Source organism: Dermacentor variabilis, chromosome 2 (genome assembly GCF_050947875.1).
Source record: "Dermacentor variabilis isolate Ectoservices chromosome 2, ASM5094787v1, whole genome shotgun sequence".
NCBI lineage: Eukaryota > Metazoa > Arthropoda > Arachnida > Ixodida > Ixodidae > Dermacentor > Dermacentor variabilis.
The window spans coordinates 122,345,170-122,363,375 of NC_134569.1; the positions used below are offsets into that span (position 1 = coordinate 122,345,170).

Consider the following 18,206-nt stretch of genomic DNA (forward strand, 5'->3'; position numbering starts at 1 on the left):
TGAAGTCTCGCTTTTGTTTGCTAGAAGGGCCTCGTTGGTGTCCTGGGGCTCCTGATCCTTCCTGTTATTTGCCATTTTTGTTTTCGTTCTCTATAACGGAGGTCAGAAAGAACACGGGTTTCGCAGCGTCAATGCAACAGAACTATTCGAACATCTGCTCTCTCGAGCTTCTTGAATTGTGTAGGATATCAGGTTGCAATGCCACTATAACCTGATCTGCCACTGACTAATGTGTAAAAAACAAGACAGCGGCATAGACGTCTTAGGTGCCACGTATCTCGCATACTAAGAATCAGTACGGGCGGAGTTCAGAGATTACATAAAGTAACATAAAAGAATTTGGAACTGCGACTGTTTGCCTTAAACAAGTGTTCCTAACGAAGCCCTAGCAGCTGAGTAAGAAAAAATGTGACATAACTACAGGCTATTCTTTCCTGCAAAAAAATGCCGACATCGCTGTTATATAAGGGGAGGGCTATTGTGACTACGTGGCTAGCGTCTGAACTACAGGAGAAAAGAGGGAATTGAGGAGAGGGAGCCTTTGCGAAAATGTCAGACGGAAGGAGGCAAAGTTGTTCCGATGGCGGAGCGTAAAGAAAACGAGTGGCAAGTTTAACGACGATGGCAGACACTGGCAAAACTAGTGCGCCGAAATCTTTTTACCTTAAAACACCGCTTGGGCCTCATTCGTAAGCTTAGCCGTCGCAAGCGTTAACGGCTTCGGTGAGTGGACTGCTCTTAATAAACAGTCATTCGGAGTGTTCATGTTTTCATTTGTGGCTGTCCGCCACTTTGAGCCGGCTCGTAACTTAACCACATGGCACTCGCAAGTGGTACGCTCATTGTGATGAAAAAAAAAAGAACAAGAACAAAATACCTGAAGCTAAAGAGAAGAGCGATTCGCAAAAAATTGCGGTGAGAAAACAACAACAAAACACTTTAACTGAAAGTGAAAACAGAAGAACCTTCATCACAGCCTGCACAAGCGATAATAAAGAAGTGTACAGAAATAACGAGATATAAGCGTACCAGAATCACTGCGGCAGCGAAAGAGCGGAGACAGCTGCGACACAGTAAGCAGTGAAATAATTCATTAACACGTAATGTCTCGAGGCTTCCAGCTGCCTGCACTTTCGCTGCCGGTCCAAGTTAGCGTTTCGTTAAGGACCGCCCCGAGAATCGCTCCATTTTCTCTTTTGTACACTCGTATGTGATTTCTTGCGAGGCTCTCCGGAGATCGGAATTAGCAGCAAAATGAGGAAAGGTATCAGCGGGAAGCCGATGCAGCATACTGTAGGGCTGCCATGTTGTAGTAGCGGCGCCAGATGCTGCGCTTAGGCCGAAACCACCATCAGCAACGCCTCCCCCTTCATTCCTTGGCTCGGCAGCAAAGCCGCACACATCGCGGGAGGCACAGAAAGGAGCTCCTTGCTTTGATTTACTGTGGAATGGCAGTGGCAAGATTTGTGGCTTCCTCACTCTCCCGTTCCCCTCTATCTCGTTGAGCTCTGCTTTTGCCACTCCAGTTTGGCTTGTGATTGTACCGCATGTTTGTATTCTCCGTCTACTGCCGACTTATCCTAAGGAGTAAGGAAAACAGAAACCAAGGTCATTACTCCGGCTCTCTTTGGGACTCCAACACCGCCGAGGGAGGTATACTAAATATACCAGATCCCGCCGTTTACCACGCCCCTCTTTCAATCTGCAACAGTGCTTATCATTCTCTTTGTCTTTTCTTTCTTTTTCTCTTTGCTATATATGAGCGCTGCAGTATTTCCGAAAGCAGTCAGCTAGTGCCAAAGCAAGGCAACTTCCGAAAACAGCAGCGGGGCTTCTCTAGCTCTCACGTTCGCTGAACTGCTCTGTGTATCTGCTGACGAGAACTCGACTTGCGGAGAACTGTGCGGAGGAGTTGCTACTCCGTTCATGGCTCCCATTGTCTGTCTTGATATTTCTATTTCTGGCCTTTTTGTCAACATACTGAATCCGCCAGACTGCGAGATGTGCCCGGAATTGTGGACGTTGCACTATGATTGCTGCTGCTGTGCGCGTAAACATAGTGAAAACATATATATATATATATATATATATATATATATATATATATATATATATATATATATATATATATATATATGAACACACTATTTGAACTAAAATAATTGCATGAAATTCACGCAACTGCAGACTGCAAGTGTTTGGTTGTGTGGCCTTAATACTGAAGCAGTCTGCAGCCACGACGCAGGTGTGGAACATAGTATACATTGCCAGTATGATCACGTGATGCTGAATTACCACCACCGAAGACTGGTTATTGCTATGAAATAGGAAGCCTCTGCTTGAGTGCTAGGTAAATGGAGTTGTGCTCCCACTCGTCATTTGAGTGATTCAGTCTACGTGATGCTTCTAAATACATGTCACGTGGGCACGCAGGCTTCCTGCCTGCAATGGACGGAGCCTCTCGGGCCAATAACGGGCTTCTGGACCAAATAGCCGCACTTCATTGGATCCACGAGAATATCGATGTGTTCGGAGGAGACCACCGGAACGTCACCATACTGGGGCACGGCCACGGAGCGGCATGCGTGAACTTCCTAATGATGTCACCTATGGCCAAAGGTATGAGCACAAAAGCCTTGTTCCTCAACAGTACTCTATTGTTAACATATAAGCAGCGTCTATACCACTGTCACACCGTCTTCGGGCAATGCGTGTCACGATATAAGTGAGTTCGAAGAGGACCAGTGAAGATTGCTAAAAAAAAAGTCGTCTGAACTTGGCTGAACCAGAGAGAGAGAGAGAGAGAGAAGGGAAGACGGAAAGGCAGGGAGGTTAACCAGACTGAGTCCAGTTTGCTACCCTACACGTGGGGAGGGGAAGGGGGAGTGAAAGAGGGAGAGAGAGAACTTAGGTGTAGGATGTCTATAGTCGGACGCTGAAGTCTGTTGCACTCAGGTAGCGAAAAAGCGCTCGAACTGCTTTCTGGGCCAATGAGCTGTGAGGCCAGGCTCCCAAGATCTTCGCTTCCGTAAATGGCCTGTCATCCAGTCTATTCAAGGCACACTGGAGAGTCGCACGTTGATTATCCAAGCGAGAACAGTGGCACAGAAGGTGACTGATGGTCTCTTCACACTTGCACTTAGCGCACATTGGTGAATCCGCCATTCCAATACGATAGCTGTAGGAGTGGGTGAATGCTACTCCTACCCACAGCCGACACAGCAGTGTTGCGTCACGTCGTGGAAGGTTGGCTGAACCAATTCTGCAGTGTGCCTTTAAGATTCACACTGCAACAGTATAATGCGAGGAAACTGATATTTTACGTGCCACCTGTTAACCATTTGCTTTGTCTCGGGGGTGTACGGACATATCGCTACCACACTAGAGCCATTACTCTTGAGAACGTAAGTTAACAGATGTGATGCCGCTTTTGTTATTTGTGTCCATATCATATCTGATGAATGGATCGTCGTTAAACTAAGCTCTGTCTAAGGTGAATGCAAAGATTTCTAACCTAACCGAATTGTGAGTTGTGAAAGCTGTTTATCTACATAATGAGATCGAAAGAAAAACTTTGAACGACTCTATCGCTTTATGCAAACCCGAGCACTTTCCGAGAAATTCCTTACCTTCTCTGATAGGGACGATGACGGCTTGCAGCCACATAGGCCCTATTCATGTAAGACGTGCGCAGCTTCTATGCTAACGTGGATGTGTTAACGTGGACGCCTGTATAATACTATGATGTCCTAGAACATAGGTCAACACTCGAATAGGTGCGCGCCTTTGTCTCGCTATCGGGTGTTCCTTTTCGGGGTGACATCTTAAAGCGTTTCATTCGCTGAATATATAAAGATATTGCTAAAACTCCCTAAAGTTTATTGGCACACGTAACTGGACAACCTAAAATCTCTGAAAACTCTCTTGCGATTTGTTCGGCAAAGAGTGGCACCAAAAATACAGACTTTCATTTTCTTTCTTTCTTTTTTGGGGGGGGGGGGGTGCGAATAGACAACGCACTACGATTTACTACGAACTAAAAACAAAACAAAAAAAAGCTTCCAACTACGAAATTTTTATCCGTCATTGTAAATAATGGCAATGTTGATCAAAACTTCGAAGTGATAGTATATATTACAGCGAAGCTGTTATGGGCTACTTCCCCCACTATCACGTCCGGGTGTAGCAAAAAAATTCCTAAGATAGTGCAATGCCAGCCTGACCCGCGGCGGTGGCGCAGTTCCCCATTAAGGGGCCCAAATGCGCAGCTTCGCTGGTCATCCTTCTGCACAGAGTGGAAGGCCACTGAGTTTTTTTTTCGAATAAAGGAAAAGTAGGGATTTTTATTAACAATGGAAGAAAGAGGAAACATTGCCATGTGGACGAATGGGAGACACTATTCCACGATTGGCTAACTGCGGAGAAATATTTCGGTATTTCCTGTTGCTTTCCCTCATCTCATTATTGTATTTTGCAACTGTATGCCTGTGACCTGCGGCATGAGGGGCAAATTTTGAAATAATTTCGCTGAATAAATAAATACAATTCTTACGATGCATGATTGTTCCAAGTAATATTTTCAAGAATATACTAAGCGAACAACTCCATCAAACAGTCATTCCTTAACATATTGGGTGGCAAGTGGCCACCCAAGTGAAAAAAAAAAAGAAGAAAGTTGTCTTTTCTTAAACTTTCGTGTTCCAGTTTCGTAGTATTTCTGCATTTCAATTTAACAATGCAGTAAACATTTCCTGTGGTTATCTAGTGCGCGCCCTAAAGGACCCTAATAAAGTTTTTCATGCATCCATCCATCCGTCTTGGCTGCTTTGGCTGTTAGATTTACGTGGTTCTTTCTAACAAATAAATATATCGTGTCAGTGTACCGCCAGACCAACGTTTGCTATACTGGTCATCTGACATCATTCTGCACTGTTTGCGATATTAGAAGAGATGCCTAAGCGGTCAAAGCACGAAACTGAAAAGACAGTACTGCGAGTATGAGGGTTGCGTTGCGAGGCAGTGACAATAGAGAGTGTTACCGTGTCCGGTATTCTGGTACACGCCGGCAGTTCGAGTGGCTTGCCATAGAATAAATGGTTTGCCTCGTGAGCGGGCACGTAAACTTGAGTGGCCGGAATGGTAGCGTCATCTGGTGGCGCCGACCTCAACTGTACAGCCAGCAGCGTAATAAGTGATCAGTGGCTCAGCTAGACCACCAGCGGCATCATGGCGTTCCCAATTACGCCGCTACCGAAAATTTACACCAGCTGCGAACCAGAATATACTTGGTTACTGCAGTAATAGCTATGTGTTTGACTGACTGATATCCGTGCCAGCAGATGGCGTCACTGCTCCAGCCGGTTAACGCCGGCAATTCGCCAGATTCGCTGGCGTATGTCGGGATATGGGGCACGCTAAAGCCCTCTAATTTATTCACTGAGTTTGCGAGCACTAGCTTTCGATAGCAGGCGACATAATTGTTTTTTTTTTCGGCAGCCGTCCTTTTCCTGCCAGCTAAAGACTTTGCAGTGGCGTGTGAGTGTGAATCAGCTTCCTCTTACGCTTGCAGCGGGCTACTGCGGCGTGACCTGAGCGCATGCAATTAAAGAAGAAGGCGTTCGTTCTCACTGACACACGGAAAATTTAATGCACACAGGACGGAAAAAAATGGGGAATGAACACATAATGAAATATCTACCGGAAGAGGCGATTACAATGCAAATTAGAATAAAACTAGTCCACTAAGTAGCGTTATCACCTTGTGCGAGCGGAGCATGCGGCACAGTCAACGCGGCAACAGTTCACCTTTTGCGAACTGCTGTGTTGTTTTAAGCGGTGAAAGGCGAGGCGATGCTGGAGACGGAGAGGATCTCGCCCAGGCAGTGATGGGGCATAGCGATTGGTTCCGCTTGGCTGGCTCGCTGTTTTGTCCAGCCGGCTGAGAAGAAGCATTCGCCGCAGCGGGAAAACTTAAGGAAGAAGTGGCAGGGGACCGGAACGTCCTCGTCAGGCAGCTGCACACAAGCCAGGGTCCGTGGCCCGACCGCTCACGTTCCGCCTGCAGGCGCTGACGTCCTCAGGCCTCGTGGTAGAATTCAGTGGCATGGCGAAGTCACGAAACACCGTAACAGCTTGACTGGTTTCCGCGACCGAATGAAGTCCTGGCGGCTCGGGTCCGGAACCCGAGAGCCCGTCTTCGGCTGCCGATCTCTTGGCCGGCATTCTTCGTGCGTCGCTTCCTGGAAATTCATCCGTGTTATACAACGCGCTTCGCGCTTTTTATTCCTCATGGCTTCGTGTTTCTTTCTCCACGATTGACGCTTTGGAACGTTTTCACCGATTGCATAATTTTTCCTTCATTCCTTACTTGCGCCACGTGTCCTCGTGCTCCACGCTCTTCGTCGTCGTCGTCTCCTTTCGCCAAACACCCAGACACAGCAATCCTGTCCGCGCGTTCACGCTTTGTTGTCTTCTTTTCTACTAACCAAAAACTTTCCTTCGCATCACGCAGTTCATTCATCACAGAAAAACCGCATGGGGTACTGAATCGCTTGCCTCTTTAATATTGTCTTTGTTGCATTTATTTCATTCTGTTTGAACATTGCTACATTATATCTGTAGGTCTGATCACTTTGCGCAATGAGTCACGGAGGAACCACTTAGTGTGATGATGCGGCGATTATCTAAAAAGGGCGAAACTGAAAAATGAGAATACATTATGTGTTAAAGCAAAAAAGTTAAAGCGACAAGAGTGAGTTCTTTCAGTCGGCGAGCCAGTCTTTCACACAAGCACACACTAAAATAATTTGAAGACTGCGTTAATAACACATGATCGACAAGTACTAACGATAAGAAGGAGAAGAATTTCTTTGCAAGGCTAATTGTCATTTATCTTTTGCTTGCTTTTCATCTCTTTAAGTACAAACGCGTGGGCAAGCATAGTCCACATAGACGCACAGGGGTCACATTGAGATTTAATGACATCTTTAAAAAATCACCTCCTTACCGTTTGTCGAAACGACTCTCTTCGATGATAGACTAAGTGATTGGTAGCCATGTCACAGAAACAGTAAGCACAAGAACCGCGCTTCTAAAAAATACCTTATAGCCATCGGTAACGCCCACGTTCACCCGTTTCATCATGAAGTTCTTGATTAAAAGCAGGGATCTTTAGAGCTCTCAAACCACGCCATCAGAATTCCTGTTAAACAGGCAGTTTTTTCGTTTCCTCAATCCAGGCAAACGTGCCTAGACGATATACATGATAAAACGCTGCCGAGGCAAGCCAGTCAATAAGAACAAAATCTGCATTGGACGTCACGTCGGGTAAAGTAACCTAACTTTTTATTTATTTGAAATCATTCCTTTTTCTGGAAGTCCCGAGAAACGTTGGAAGACAAGATGACTTGTTTTGTTTTAGAACTCCTGTCAAGTTTGAACGGGAGATATCGAATTTTCTTGCTGGCAATGTCAGTAATGACGGCGCAAAAGCAAGGAAGAGAATCTACTTCCATAGCGCGACAAGCACTGGTCTTGCATCCTCGTTTTCTGACAGATTCTGTGATATCGACGTTGTCACGCGCACGTCTTATAAACGGACAGCTGGGCCAGACACCTGTCGCTATAGGTTGTGCCAACCCTATGTGAGCAGTATGACGTACTATTTGAACAATGTTAGAAAATGACGATATTTGTACGCGCTTTCTTAGACGGGGTTACATGTTTTATACATAATAAAGTTTATTTATTACACAATGGTACGTTGTAGCGCCACTTCTTTCTTAATATTTTGGGAACTCTCAGTTAAGCTTTGTTATCCCTACAAATCATAACCTCAAAATGGTATTGTGTCTCAAGAAGCTCCGACGCAGGTCCGTTTATTGCTTGAAATGGTGTCTAATATTTATGAAAGACCAAGCAAGTGATCCCGGGAAAGGGTACACAAATACTGCCAGCTCGAAGTGCTCAATAGATAGTTGCTGGAGCTCAGAGTCTTGAAACCTTCAATGTAGATCCCTAAAAGCACTGCTACCTATATTACAGCTGGGAAATACACAAGTGCTTGATAAATACTTTTTCATATTTAGCAGCATGGCTGTTGCAGTGCCTGTCATTAAACTCGTATATTGGGCACGAACAAGACGAATGCTGCCTTCGCGCTGCCCCTCTCAAAACAACAATCTTTCAGCAACAAAAAAAAAGTTTCTATTTCGCCTGAATTGCGAGACTTTGATTGCGATAGCAAATTAGTAGACAACTTTGAAATTCAGAATTGCACGTTTATCGCCGGTATAAACTTGGAAACATTCGCCCACTAAGTAAATTAACAAACATGGGGCCGTATAACGTAAAACTATTCCAATAAGTTTTTATTCCAATCGCCTAACGTCAAAGTAGCGCAACCGCCGACGCAAGCATCGGGCAGTCACCCGCAGGGTTGTCTGAACAGACGAATAAAACGCTCTCCTCGTTCATAGGTCACTTTTGTCTCCTTACAAAACGAATAACATTGCCTACGCGAAGCGGCTTGTCTTATATAATTGGCTGACAAAAGGCGAGGAGCCCGCTCAAGTGGAGAGAGATTCGATTGGGCCGAGCCACTGCACTGAAAATCAATAACCGGATGAAGAGGGAACTGCCGGCCTCTGCGATTGGTCCGCTTTCCCTTACTTAGCTTGCAGTGGCTGGTCAAAAATCGCGGCGACACGCAACGGAAAAGGAAGCGCGGCCGCAGCAGCGAGCCAAATGACCTTCGTGCTCTCTATCGCTTCAACGCAAAGTGAGCGGCGAGAACACAGAGCGCACAAAGGTTTGAGCCGTTGGCGCACATGGACTCTGCGCCCAATGCTTTCAAGATGCGGCCCGCGCGACCAACCACGGCCGTGCATACGCAGTTGCTGCCAGAGTACGACGCCGCCGCCCCCTTCTCCCTTCCCCCGGGGCCTCGCGCGCGACGGAAGACGGCGCGCTTCCTCCCCGTATTCCTCCCTGCCACGCGCGAGATTGCTCTCGCACGTACAGCATATCGCGTGCCGCGCCGGTGTTATCGCCCTTGGACATTATACGGAACATCACGATGACGGCGACGCCGATGGCAAAAATGCACGTGGAGTGTGCATATGATTGCTATCGCAATAAAAAAAAAACTTTGGATGATGGTTTAGCTCTGGCTAAGCACGAACTATTGTGCGCTAGCACCGCTAGTCTAAGTTTTGCATAATTTATCTTTGCTTATCAAAGGTATGAGCCACTCTGTCTGTGCTAGTCTCCAATGAATCTCTCTAATGCCAATGAGGTTTATTGGGTATGTGCCAGTAGGTGTGTGCCGCCCTTGAATAAATCATATTTGTCCAAGCGTGCGGCAAACTCCTTGGCAGTCTCCTTCGCCCGTCGAGTCCTGATAGCTTGAAGGTTGGCATCTACGCGGCGTTGTCACTGGCCGGTAGTTTTGTTAGCCCGCGCGTTTCTTGTGGCCTCGGCATCAGCGTCGGAACGGCATTCCCTCTGTGCATAGTTTCATTTTCACAATAACGGGATTTTTTTCAACCTGCATTCTTCCGATGTCTCATGTCGGTTATCTGCAATGCCAAGATCAGTCTAAGCACGCTCACGTTGTCGTTTCAGTGGTATTTGTGCGTTCCGACGACTCCGGCGCTCCACGTCGACCAACCCAGGTGAACCCGTCACCTCATCCGTGACCTATCTCTAGAGAACTGCGATACGACTTGTTCTGACGCACTGCTAAACCATCTGAGACGAGAACCGCGCGCGGCACTTATCTGCACCGGCTGCAAATTCGGCCGAGTGCATCTTCTTATTGCCTGGAGCAGTCGGGGCACGTGCGCTAAGAGAGAGAGAGAGAGAGAGAGAGCAAGGACAGGAAAGGCAGGGACTCTTGCCTTTCCTGTCTCTGACTGGCTGCACTGTGCGAGGCGGGAGCGCGTCATTGGCTGCAGATGGTTACTTTGCTCCAACGCGTGACGTACCTACTCCTTGGCTCCTCTCCATCGTGTGGCGCTGCTCTTTGCTCTTGGTGGTCGCGCAGCACACAGACAGACACAACAGATTTTCACTGGATTACAAGCCCTAGCGCTAGTACTCTAAAATTATTAGTTCGATCAGCGCATATGCGATTGAAGGTGCCTGAACAGAGATCACAGGCGCCAACACACCCATCAGATGCAAACATGGTGACACCGTGAAATAAACATTAGCAACTGCCCACTTTAGCGCTGTACTAAAAGAGGCATCACTTAAGCAAGTTACCATCCCTGAAAACAGGGAGTGCGAAATGGAAAACAACTGTGCTCCATTAGTGGTTTTTGGTAATTTTTTATGCGTAAGGATTTCTATGCCTATCCAATGAGCAATTTGTCCGTCTCTTAAGAGAATAACTCATGCCTTGGTAGGCAAGCAAGAAATGCAATGGCTCATACCCATATAATGCAGAGGCTACAAGCGCTCAGCAAAGTGAAGCCAACAGTGCATACATTCATTGAAATCACCCATACAACACGCAAAACAGCATCATCATCATCATCATCATCATCATCATCATCATCATCATCATCATCATCATCATCATCATCATCAGCCTAGTTACGCCCACTGCAGGGCAAAGGCCTCTCCCATACTGCTCCAACTACCCCGGTCATGTACTAATTGTGGCCATGTTGTCCCTGCAAACATCTTAATTCCATCCGCCCACCTAACTTTCTGCCGCCCCCTGCTACGCTTCCCTTCCCTTGGAATCCAGTCCGTAACCCTTAATGACCATCGGTTCTCTTCCCTCCTCATTACATGTCCTGCCCATGCCCATTTCTTTTTCTTGATTTCAACTAAGATGTCGTTTACCCGTGTTTGTTGCCTCACCCAATCTGCTCTTTTCTTATCCCTTAACGTTACACCCATCATTCTTTTTTCCATAGCTCGTTGCGTCGTCCTCAATTTCAGCAGAACCCTTTTCGTAAGCCTCCAGGTTTCTGCCCCATATGTGAGTACTGGTAACACACAGCTGTTATACACTTTCCTTTTGAGGGATAGTGGCAACCTGCTGTTCATGATTTGAGAATGCCTGCCAAACGCACCCCAGCCCATTCTTATTCTTCTGGTTATTTCAGTCTCATGATCCGGATCCGTGGTCACTACCTGCCCTAAGTAGATGTATTCCCTTACCACTTCCAGTGCTTCGCTACCTATCGTAAACTGCTGTTCTCTTCCGAGACTGTTAAACAATACTTTAGTTTTCTGCAAATTAATTTTCAAACCCACCCTTCTGCTTTGCCTCTCCAGGTCAGTGAGCATGCATTGCAATTGGTCTCCTGAGTTACTAAGCAAGGCAATATCATCAGCGAATCGCAAGTTGCTAAGGTATTCTCCATCAACTTTTATCCCCAATTCTTCCCACGCCAGGCCTCTGAATACCTCCTGTAAACATGCTGTGAATAGCATTGGAGATATCGTATCTCCCTGTCTGACGCCTTTCTTTATAGGGATTTTGTTACTTTCTTTGTGGAGGACTACGGTGGCTGTGGAGCCGCTATAGATATCTTCCAGTATTTTTACATATGGCCCATCTACACCCTGATTCCGTAATGCCTCCATGACTGCTGAGGTTTCGACTGAATCAAACGCTTTCTCGTAATCAATGAAAGCTATATATAAGGGTTGGTTATATTCTGCACATTTCTCTATCACTTGATTGATAGTGTGAATATGGTCTATTGTTGAGGAGCCTTTACGGAATCCTGCCTGGTCCTTTGGTTGACAGAAATCTAAGGTGTTCCTGATTCTATTTGCGATTACCTTAGTAAATACTTTGTAGGCAACGGACAGTAAGCTGATCGGTCTATAATTTTTCAAGTCTTTGGCGTCCCCTTTCTTATGGATTAGGATTATGTTAGCGTTCTTCCAAGATTCCGGTACGCTCGAGGTTATGAGGCATTGCGTATACAGGGTGGCCAGTTTCTCTAGAACAATCTGACCACCATCCTTCAACAAATCTGCTGTTACCTGATCCTCCCCAGCTGCCTTCCCCCTTTGCATAGCTCCTAAGGCTTTCTTTACTTCTTCTGGCGTTACCTGTGGGATTTCGAATTCCTCTAGGCTATTCTCTCTTCCACTATCGTCGTGGGTACCACTGGTACTGTATAAATCTCTATAGAACTCCTCAGCCACTTGAACTATCTCATCCATATTGGTAACGATATTGCCGGCTTTGTCTCTTAACGCACACGTCTGATTCTTGCCTATTCCTAGTTTCTTCTTCACTGTTTTTAGGCTTCCTCCGTTCCTGAGAGCCTGTTCAATTCTATCCATATTATAGTTTCTGATGTCCGCTGTCTTACGCTAGTTGATTAACTTAGAAAGTTCTGCCAGTTCTATTCTAGCTGTAGGGTTAGAGGCTTTCATACATTGGCGTTTCTTGATCAGATCTTTCGTCTCCTGCGATAGCTTACTGGTTTCCTGTATAACGGCGTTACCACCGACTTCTATTGCGCACTCCTGAATGATGCCCATGAGATTGTCGTGCATTGCTGCAACACTAAGGTCCTCTTACTGAGTTAAAGCCGAGTACCTGTTCTGTAGCTTGATCCGGAATTCCTCTAGTTTCCCTCTTACCGCTAACTCATTGATTGGCTTCTTGTGTACCAGTTTCTTCCATTCCCTCCTCAAGTCTAGGCTAATTCGAGTTCTTACCATTCTATGGTCGCTGCAGCGTACCTTGCCGAGCACGTCTACATCTTGTATGATGCCAGGGTTCGCGCAGAGTATGAAGTCGATTTCATTTCTAGTCTCACCATTCGGGCTCCTCCACGTCCACTTTCGACTAATCCGCTTGCGGAAAAAGGTGTTCATTATCCGCATATTATTCTGTTCTGCAAACTCTACTAATAATTCTCCTCTGCTATTCCTAGAGCCTATGCCATATTCCCCCACTGACTTGTCTCCAGCCTGCTTCTTGCCTACCCTGGCATTGAAGTCGCCCATCAGTATAGTGTATTTTGTTTTGACTTTACCCATCGCCGATTCCACGTCTTCATAAAAGCTTTCGACTTCCTGGTCATCATGACTGCATATAGGGGCATAGACTTGTACCACCTTCAATTTGTACCTCTTATTAAGCTTCACAACAAGACCTGCCACCCTCTCGTTAATGCTATAGAATTCCTGTACGTTACCAGCTATTTCCTTATTAATCAGGAATCCGACTCCTAGTTCTCGTCTCTCTGCTAAGCCCCGGTAACACAGTACATGCCCGCTTTTTAGCACTGTATATGCTTCTTTTGTCCTCCTAACCTCACTGAGCCCTATTATATCCCATTTACTACCCTCTAATTCCTCCAATAACACTGCTAGACTCGCCTCGCTAGATAGCGTTCTAACGTTAAACGTTGCCAGGTTCAGATTCCAATGGCGGCCTGTCCGGAGCCAGGTATTCTTAGCACCCTCTGCAGCGTCACAGATCTGACCGCCGCCGTGGTCAGTTGCTTCGCGGCTGCTGGGGACTCAGGGCCGGGGTTTGATTGTTGTATTCATATAGGAGGTTGTGGCCCAGTACTGCACCAGGGTGGCCAATCCTGCTCTGGTGAGAGAGTGCGTTACCGGTTCTGGTCACCGGGATCAGGCCGCACTCTAGGCCTGTTTGTGCAATTTTCTCAACACACGTTTTTTTTTGTATTTTCCGGTGGAGAATTGCGCTGCACCGGGATTTGAATCATGGTCCTTTTGCACTGGAGACGGATACTCTACCGTCCCCGCAGGAGTTAAATTAAAAATTGGAGAATGGTGTTTTGCGTGACAGAACCACTTTCTGATTATGCACGCCTTAGTGGAGGACTCCGAAAATTTCGACCACCTGGGGTTCTTTAACGTGCACCAAATTCTAAGTACACGGGTGTTTTCGCATTTCGCCCCCATCGAAATGCGGCCGCCGTTGCCGGGGTCCGATCCCGCGACCTCGTGCTCAGCAGTCTAACACCATGACCACTGAGCTACCACGGCGGGTCCCGCAGGAGTTGTACGCCTCATTTAACCTACAGTGGTGCCCAATTTGATCAGTCAAGGTGGGCCAATCTGAGCTCGGTTATACCGCATGGATGGCACTCGGCTAGAGAACCTGGTATTTATGACCTGCACATGTGTGGCCACACAAAATTGAGGATATATAATTTTTCCTTTTAGGAGGGTTTCCGTACAGTGATAAAATGAAGGAAAAGACATTAAAAAAAGAAAAAAAAGCGGAAAAAAAAGGAACATAACTTCTGATTTGAACTCGTGATCCTTCAATGTTGCCCGGAAAGGTAGCTCAGTCGGTTGGTTCGTCAAGCCAGTGGTTACTTTCAAGCGCCATAGCTCCTGCTCCGAGCTTCATACTTATGTGGAAAGGGGCTGGTGTTGTCCGCGACAGTCGATGGAAGGCATAATTTCTTGGAAAAATGGCCGCCAGAGGAGCAGCGTGAACTCGAGCGGCTTTAGAGACTAGGAAAACTGCCTTAAGATATTTAGACTTGAGGGGAAGCTTCGTTAACAAACTATAACACGGCAATCAGCACTCGAATATAATTATAACCCTAATAATAATTGTAAATATTCATCTCATCTATAGGATCTAAAGCGCGCGCTGTTTCTTGCCTCTGCGTGTAGTAGTTAAGAGAGCCATTTTAAGGGCGGAGAAGAGGGAAGGAAAAGAAAGCAAACTTGCAGCGCCGTGGTTTTGAGGCGCAACCGTGGTAGAGAAACGGAAAGGCGATATAAGCATGCGTGGCCATGATACGCACACGACAAACTGCCTTACAATATTTAGACTTGAGGGGTAGTTTCGTTATCAAACTATAACACGGCAATCAGCACTCGAATATAATTATAACCCTAATAATAATTGTAAATATTCATCTCATCTATAGGATCTAAAGCGCGCGCTGTTTCTTGCCTCTGCGTGTAGTAGTTAAGAGAGCCAGTTTAAGGGCGGAGAAGAGGGAAGGAAAAGAAAGCAAACTTGCAGCGCCGTGGTTTTAAGGCGCAACCGTGGTAGAGAAACGGAAAGGCGATATAAGCATGCGTGGCCATGATACGCACACGACAAACTGCCTTACAATATTTAGACTGGAGGGGAAGCTTCGTTAACAAACTATAACACGGCAATCAGCACTCGAATACGACGAGAGAAATAATTGAGACGTGGAAAATTCCCTTGAAATAAATCTGGTTTGCGAGACAAATGCTTGTATGTATTGAATCTCTTAAAAGATGAGGGGGGAAAAAATTGGAGGACGCTTAAGCTTCGCCTTCAAGAGTGGAACGCGACAGCGTTCCCGTCGACCCGCCAAGGGGTGTAAGACAATGGGCTACGGCGCAGCGACTACGCGCCCCGCATCGGACGCGGTGAGCGTCGAGCAACGCAGCGTTCGGCGCGACAACGAAATGTGCGCCTGAGCAAGCGACGCACGCCTGAGCCTTAGAAACACCGCGTATCTAAGGCAACACCGCGTTCACTAGAGGCGCTTTTGTACCGCTTTGAAGCATCGAACTCGTGGCTCAGTGGTAACGTCTCCGTCTCAGACTCCGGAGACCCTGGTTCGATTCCCACCCAGCCCATCTTGGAAGTTGCTTTTTATTTATGAAGTGCCTGCCGTGATTTATCGCTCACGGCCAACGCCGCGGACGCCGACGCCGACACCGACACCGACGCCGACGACACCGGCTTTTCTGCGACACGAGCTCCTTAACGCTATCGCGTTAATATGCGCTCACCGAGAGGGCATCGTCAGCACGAGACCACCACCAGGCTCCTTACGGGGATGTGGAGAGCTTCCACATCCCATGAAACAGCATACGTTTCAATAAATAACCAGATCAAAAGAAGCATCCAAACCATCAATAAAGCATTGCGCACGCCTGTCAGCAAACGCAGTGGTGGTTTGGGAATAGCTTCGTTTAATTACCCTAAATTACCTTAACACCAAAGGTCGGGGGTGAGCGCCTTAATTGACTATATCTTAATTACCTGTGGCTAATGAACATCACCTTAACATCAATGGTCGTGCGTTCATGTGCCGTAATGCACTCTATCCTAATTAAACCTGCCTTATCATGTTCGCTATAGAACATGACAAGGAAATGGTCGATAAGGTTGACAACGACCGATAATGGTTGATAAATGTTTCTGCTGGTCGGATCAAGCTCCATAACATAGATAAGGACGCGTGGCTGCGAGGAGATGAGCAAGTGACGCACTGATTACGCATACTTAGACTAGACAAGTTTCTGCGTGAATCTTTTACATAGCAATGTGATTGGAGATAGATGACACTGCTCGGAATTTTCTAGCTTTTGCCAAATTTATAAGTGTTCGTGAGGTATTCATAAATCTGGCCAATCGTTGTTCAGGGTATGGTCAATGTGCCATCAGGACCGCAGAATCACAGCAGAAACTTAAGAAACCGCAGAAATAAAGTTACATTTAGAGTTTTGCAGCTTAAATTTTATCACCCGTGCAAGTAAGTAATATACGACTGAAGTGTTCCCTACACCACTGCCTTGTATCAAGAGCAGCTACTTAATCAAGAGTGGTCATTTATAATTTAAAATGGCTGTGGGATGCCGCTAAAGACAAACACCGCATTCCGCAGTAGCTATTCTTAGTTCACCAAAAAAGTCTTGCTTTAGGTACCCACTTCCGCTTTCTTTGTGATTTCGCTTCAAATTTCGTATATATAACTTTAGGTGAATTTTTACTGCGCCTTTTTTAGCTTGATTGTTCAGTGCATCTCCTTAAAAATGAACCAGAATTAAATGGATACCTATGATATTTCAGCTACGCGAATGTGCTGGTGCAAGAACAAATAAAAAATTACTCCGTTCCGTCCTGTCTTATCTTTACAGCAATCGGAATTCTTTGTCTACTTAAGTCGTTTTTAGTCCGTCGGTCCGTCCGTCTGTCCGTCCATCCATGCATCCATCCATCCATCCATCCATCCTCTCTCACGCCTACCCAATGACCCACATTACCTACCACCTTGGGCCACACGGCTGTGCTCTGGATGCTGTGGGGATCGTTCCATCGTCGTCATTCCAACTTCGTGATGACGCTGGTCATGCCTCCATCGTCCCGCCTTCTACGCCGTCCTGGTCACTCGAGTTGTCTAATACATTGGGCCATCAGGAATGCGCTCGTGCTGGTTGGGCCGTCGTGGTCATTGCATCATCGTCATATTAGCTTTGCCATCCGACTCTCGTGAAGCCATCGTATTAGGGCATCGTTTTGGCACACAAGTCATGCGTACGTTGTCACACCACCATCACGAAGCCATCGCTGTCGTTCTATTATCGTCACGCTAGCTTCATCATCCAAATGTCATCATGCCGCCGTGGACAGGCAATCGCCGCGGTGCAGACTTCGCGATACAGTCATCGTCACGTCATTATTGTCATGCACTTGTCGTAATCTATGAATCTAATTGCGTTTTCATGCCGTCGTGGTCATTTTGTGGTCTTCATACAGTTTTTTTATACATTCGTTGTGAAATAGCCATCCCGATGCCGTCGCCGTCATTCCATTGTCATTCTAAATTCATCAACCAACTCTCGTCATGCCGTCTTCGTCACACAGTGGTCGTCATACAATTGTCGTCATGCCGGCGTCGCGCCGTCGTTTTACCGTCGTAATAACTTCAGTAACGTCATTCAATTATTGACATGCCGTATACGTCATAACACATTTGTCGTTACAATGCTGTCATTCTTCTTCGTCATTCTCTAGTAATTGGGCTAGCCTCATTCAATCGTGATTATTCCGGCGTTGTCATGCCATCGTCGCCAGAAAGTTGCTATTATGCATCCGTCGTGATATTGCCATCATGCTATCGTGGTCGTGCCGTCGTCTTCACTCCACCTTCGTCATCCGCCTCTCGTCATGCCGTCGTCATCACACCATCGTTGTCTACAGGCTTCGTGATACAGTCGTCGTCACGCTATTGTCCTCAGATCGTGGTCATGCCATCATCGTCATACAGTCATCGCCCAGGCATTGTCGTCATGCCGTCATTGTCAATCTGTCGTTTTACCATCGTCATGACTTCAGTAACATCATCCAAATGCCTTCATTCCGTCGTCGTCATACCACATTCATCCATTCACCGACACCTTTTATTATTGGTCATTCTATTGTAACCATGCTGCCGTTATTCAATTGGGATTATGCCGTC

General features: G+C 46.5%; 1 protein-coding gene across 2 annotated transcripts in view; it reads left to right on the forward strand.

The window, feature by feature from the left end:
• LOC142572643 (neuroligin-4, Y-linked-like) overlaps nt 1–18,206 on the forward strand; it is a 745,917-nt gene that overhangs the window by 679,366 nt on the left and 48,345 nt on the right. For both annotated transcript variants that reach the window (XM_075681902.1, XM_075681903.1), the window contains one exon: nt 2,434–2,619. In XM_075681902.1, coding sequence (XP_075538017.1) covers nt 2,434–2,619 — 186 coding nt within the window. The remainder of the gene's footprint in view (nt 1–2,433; nt 2,620–18,206) is intronic.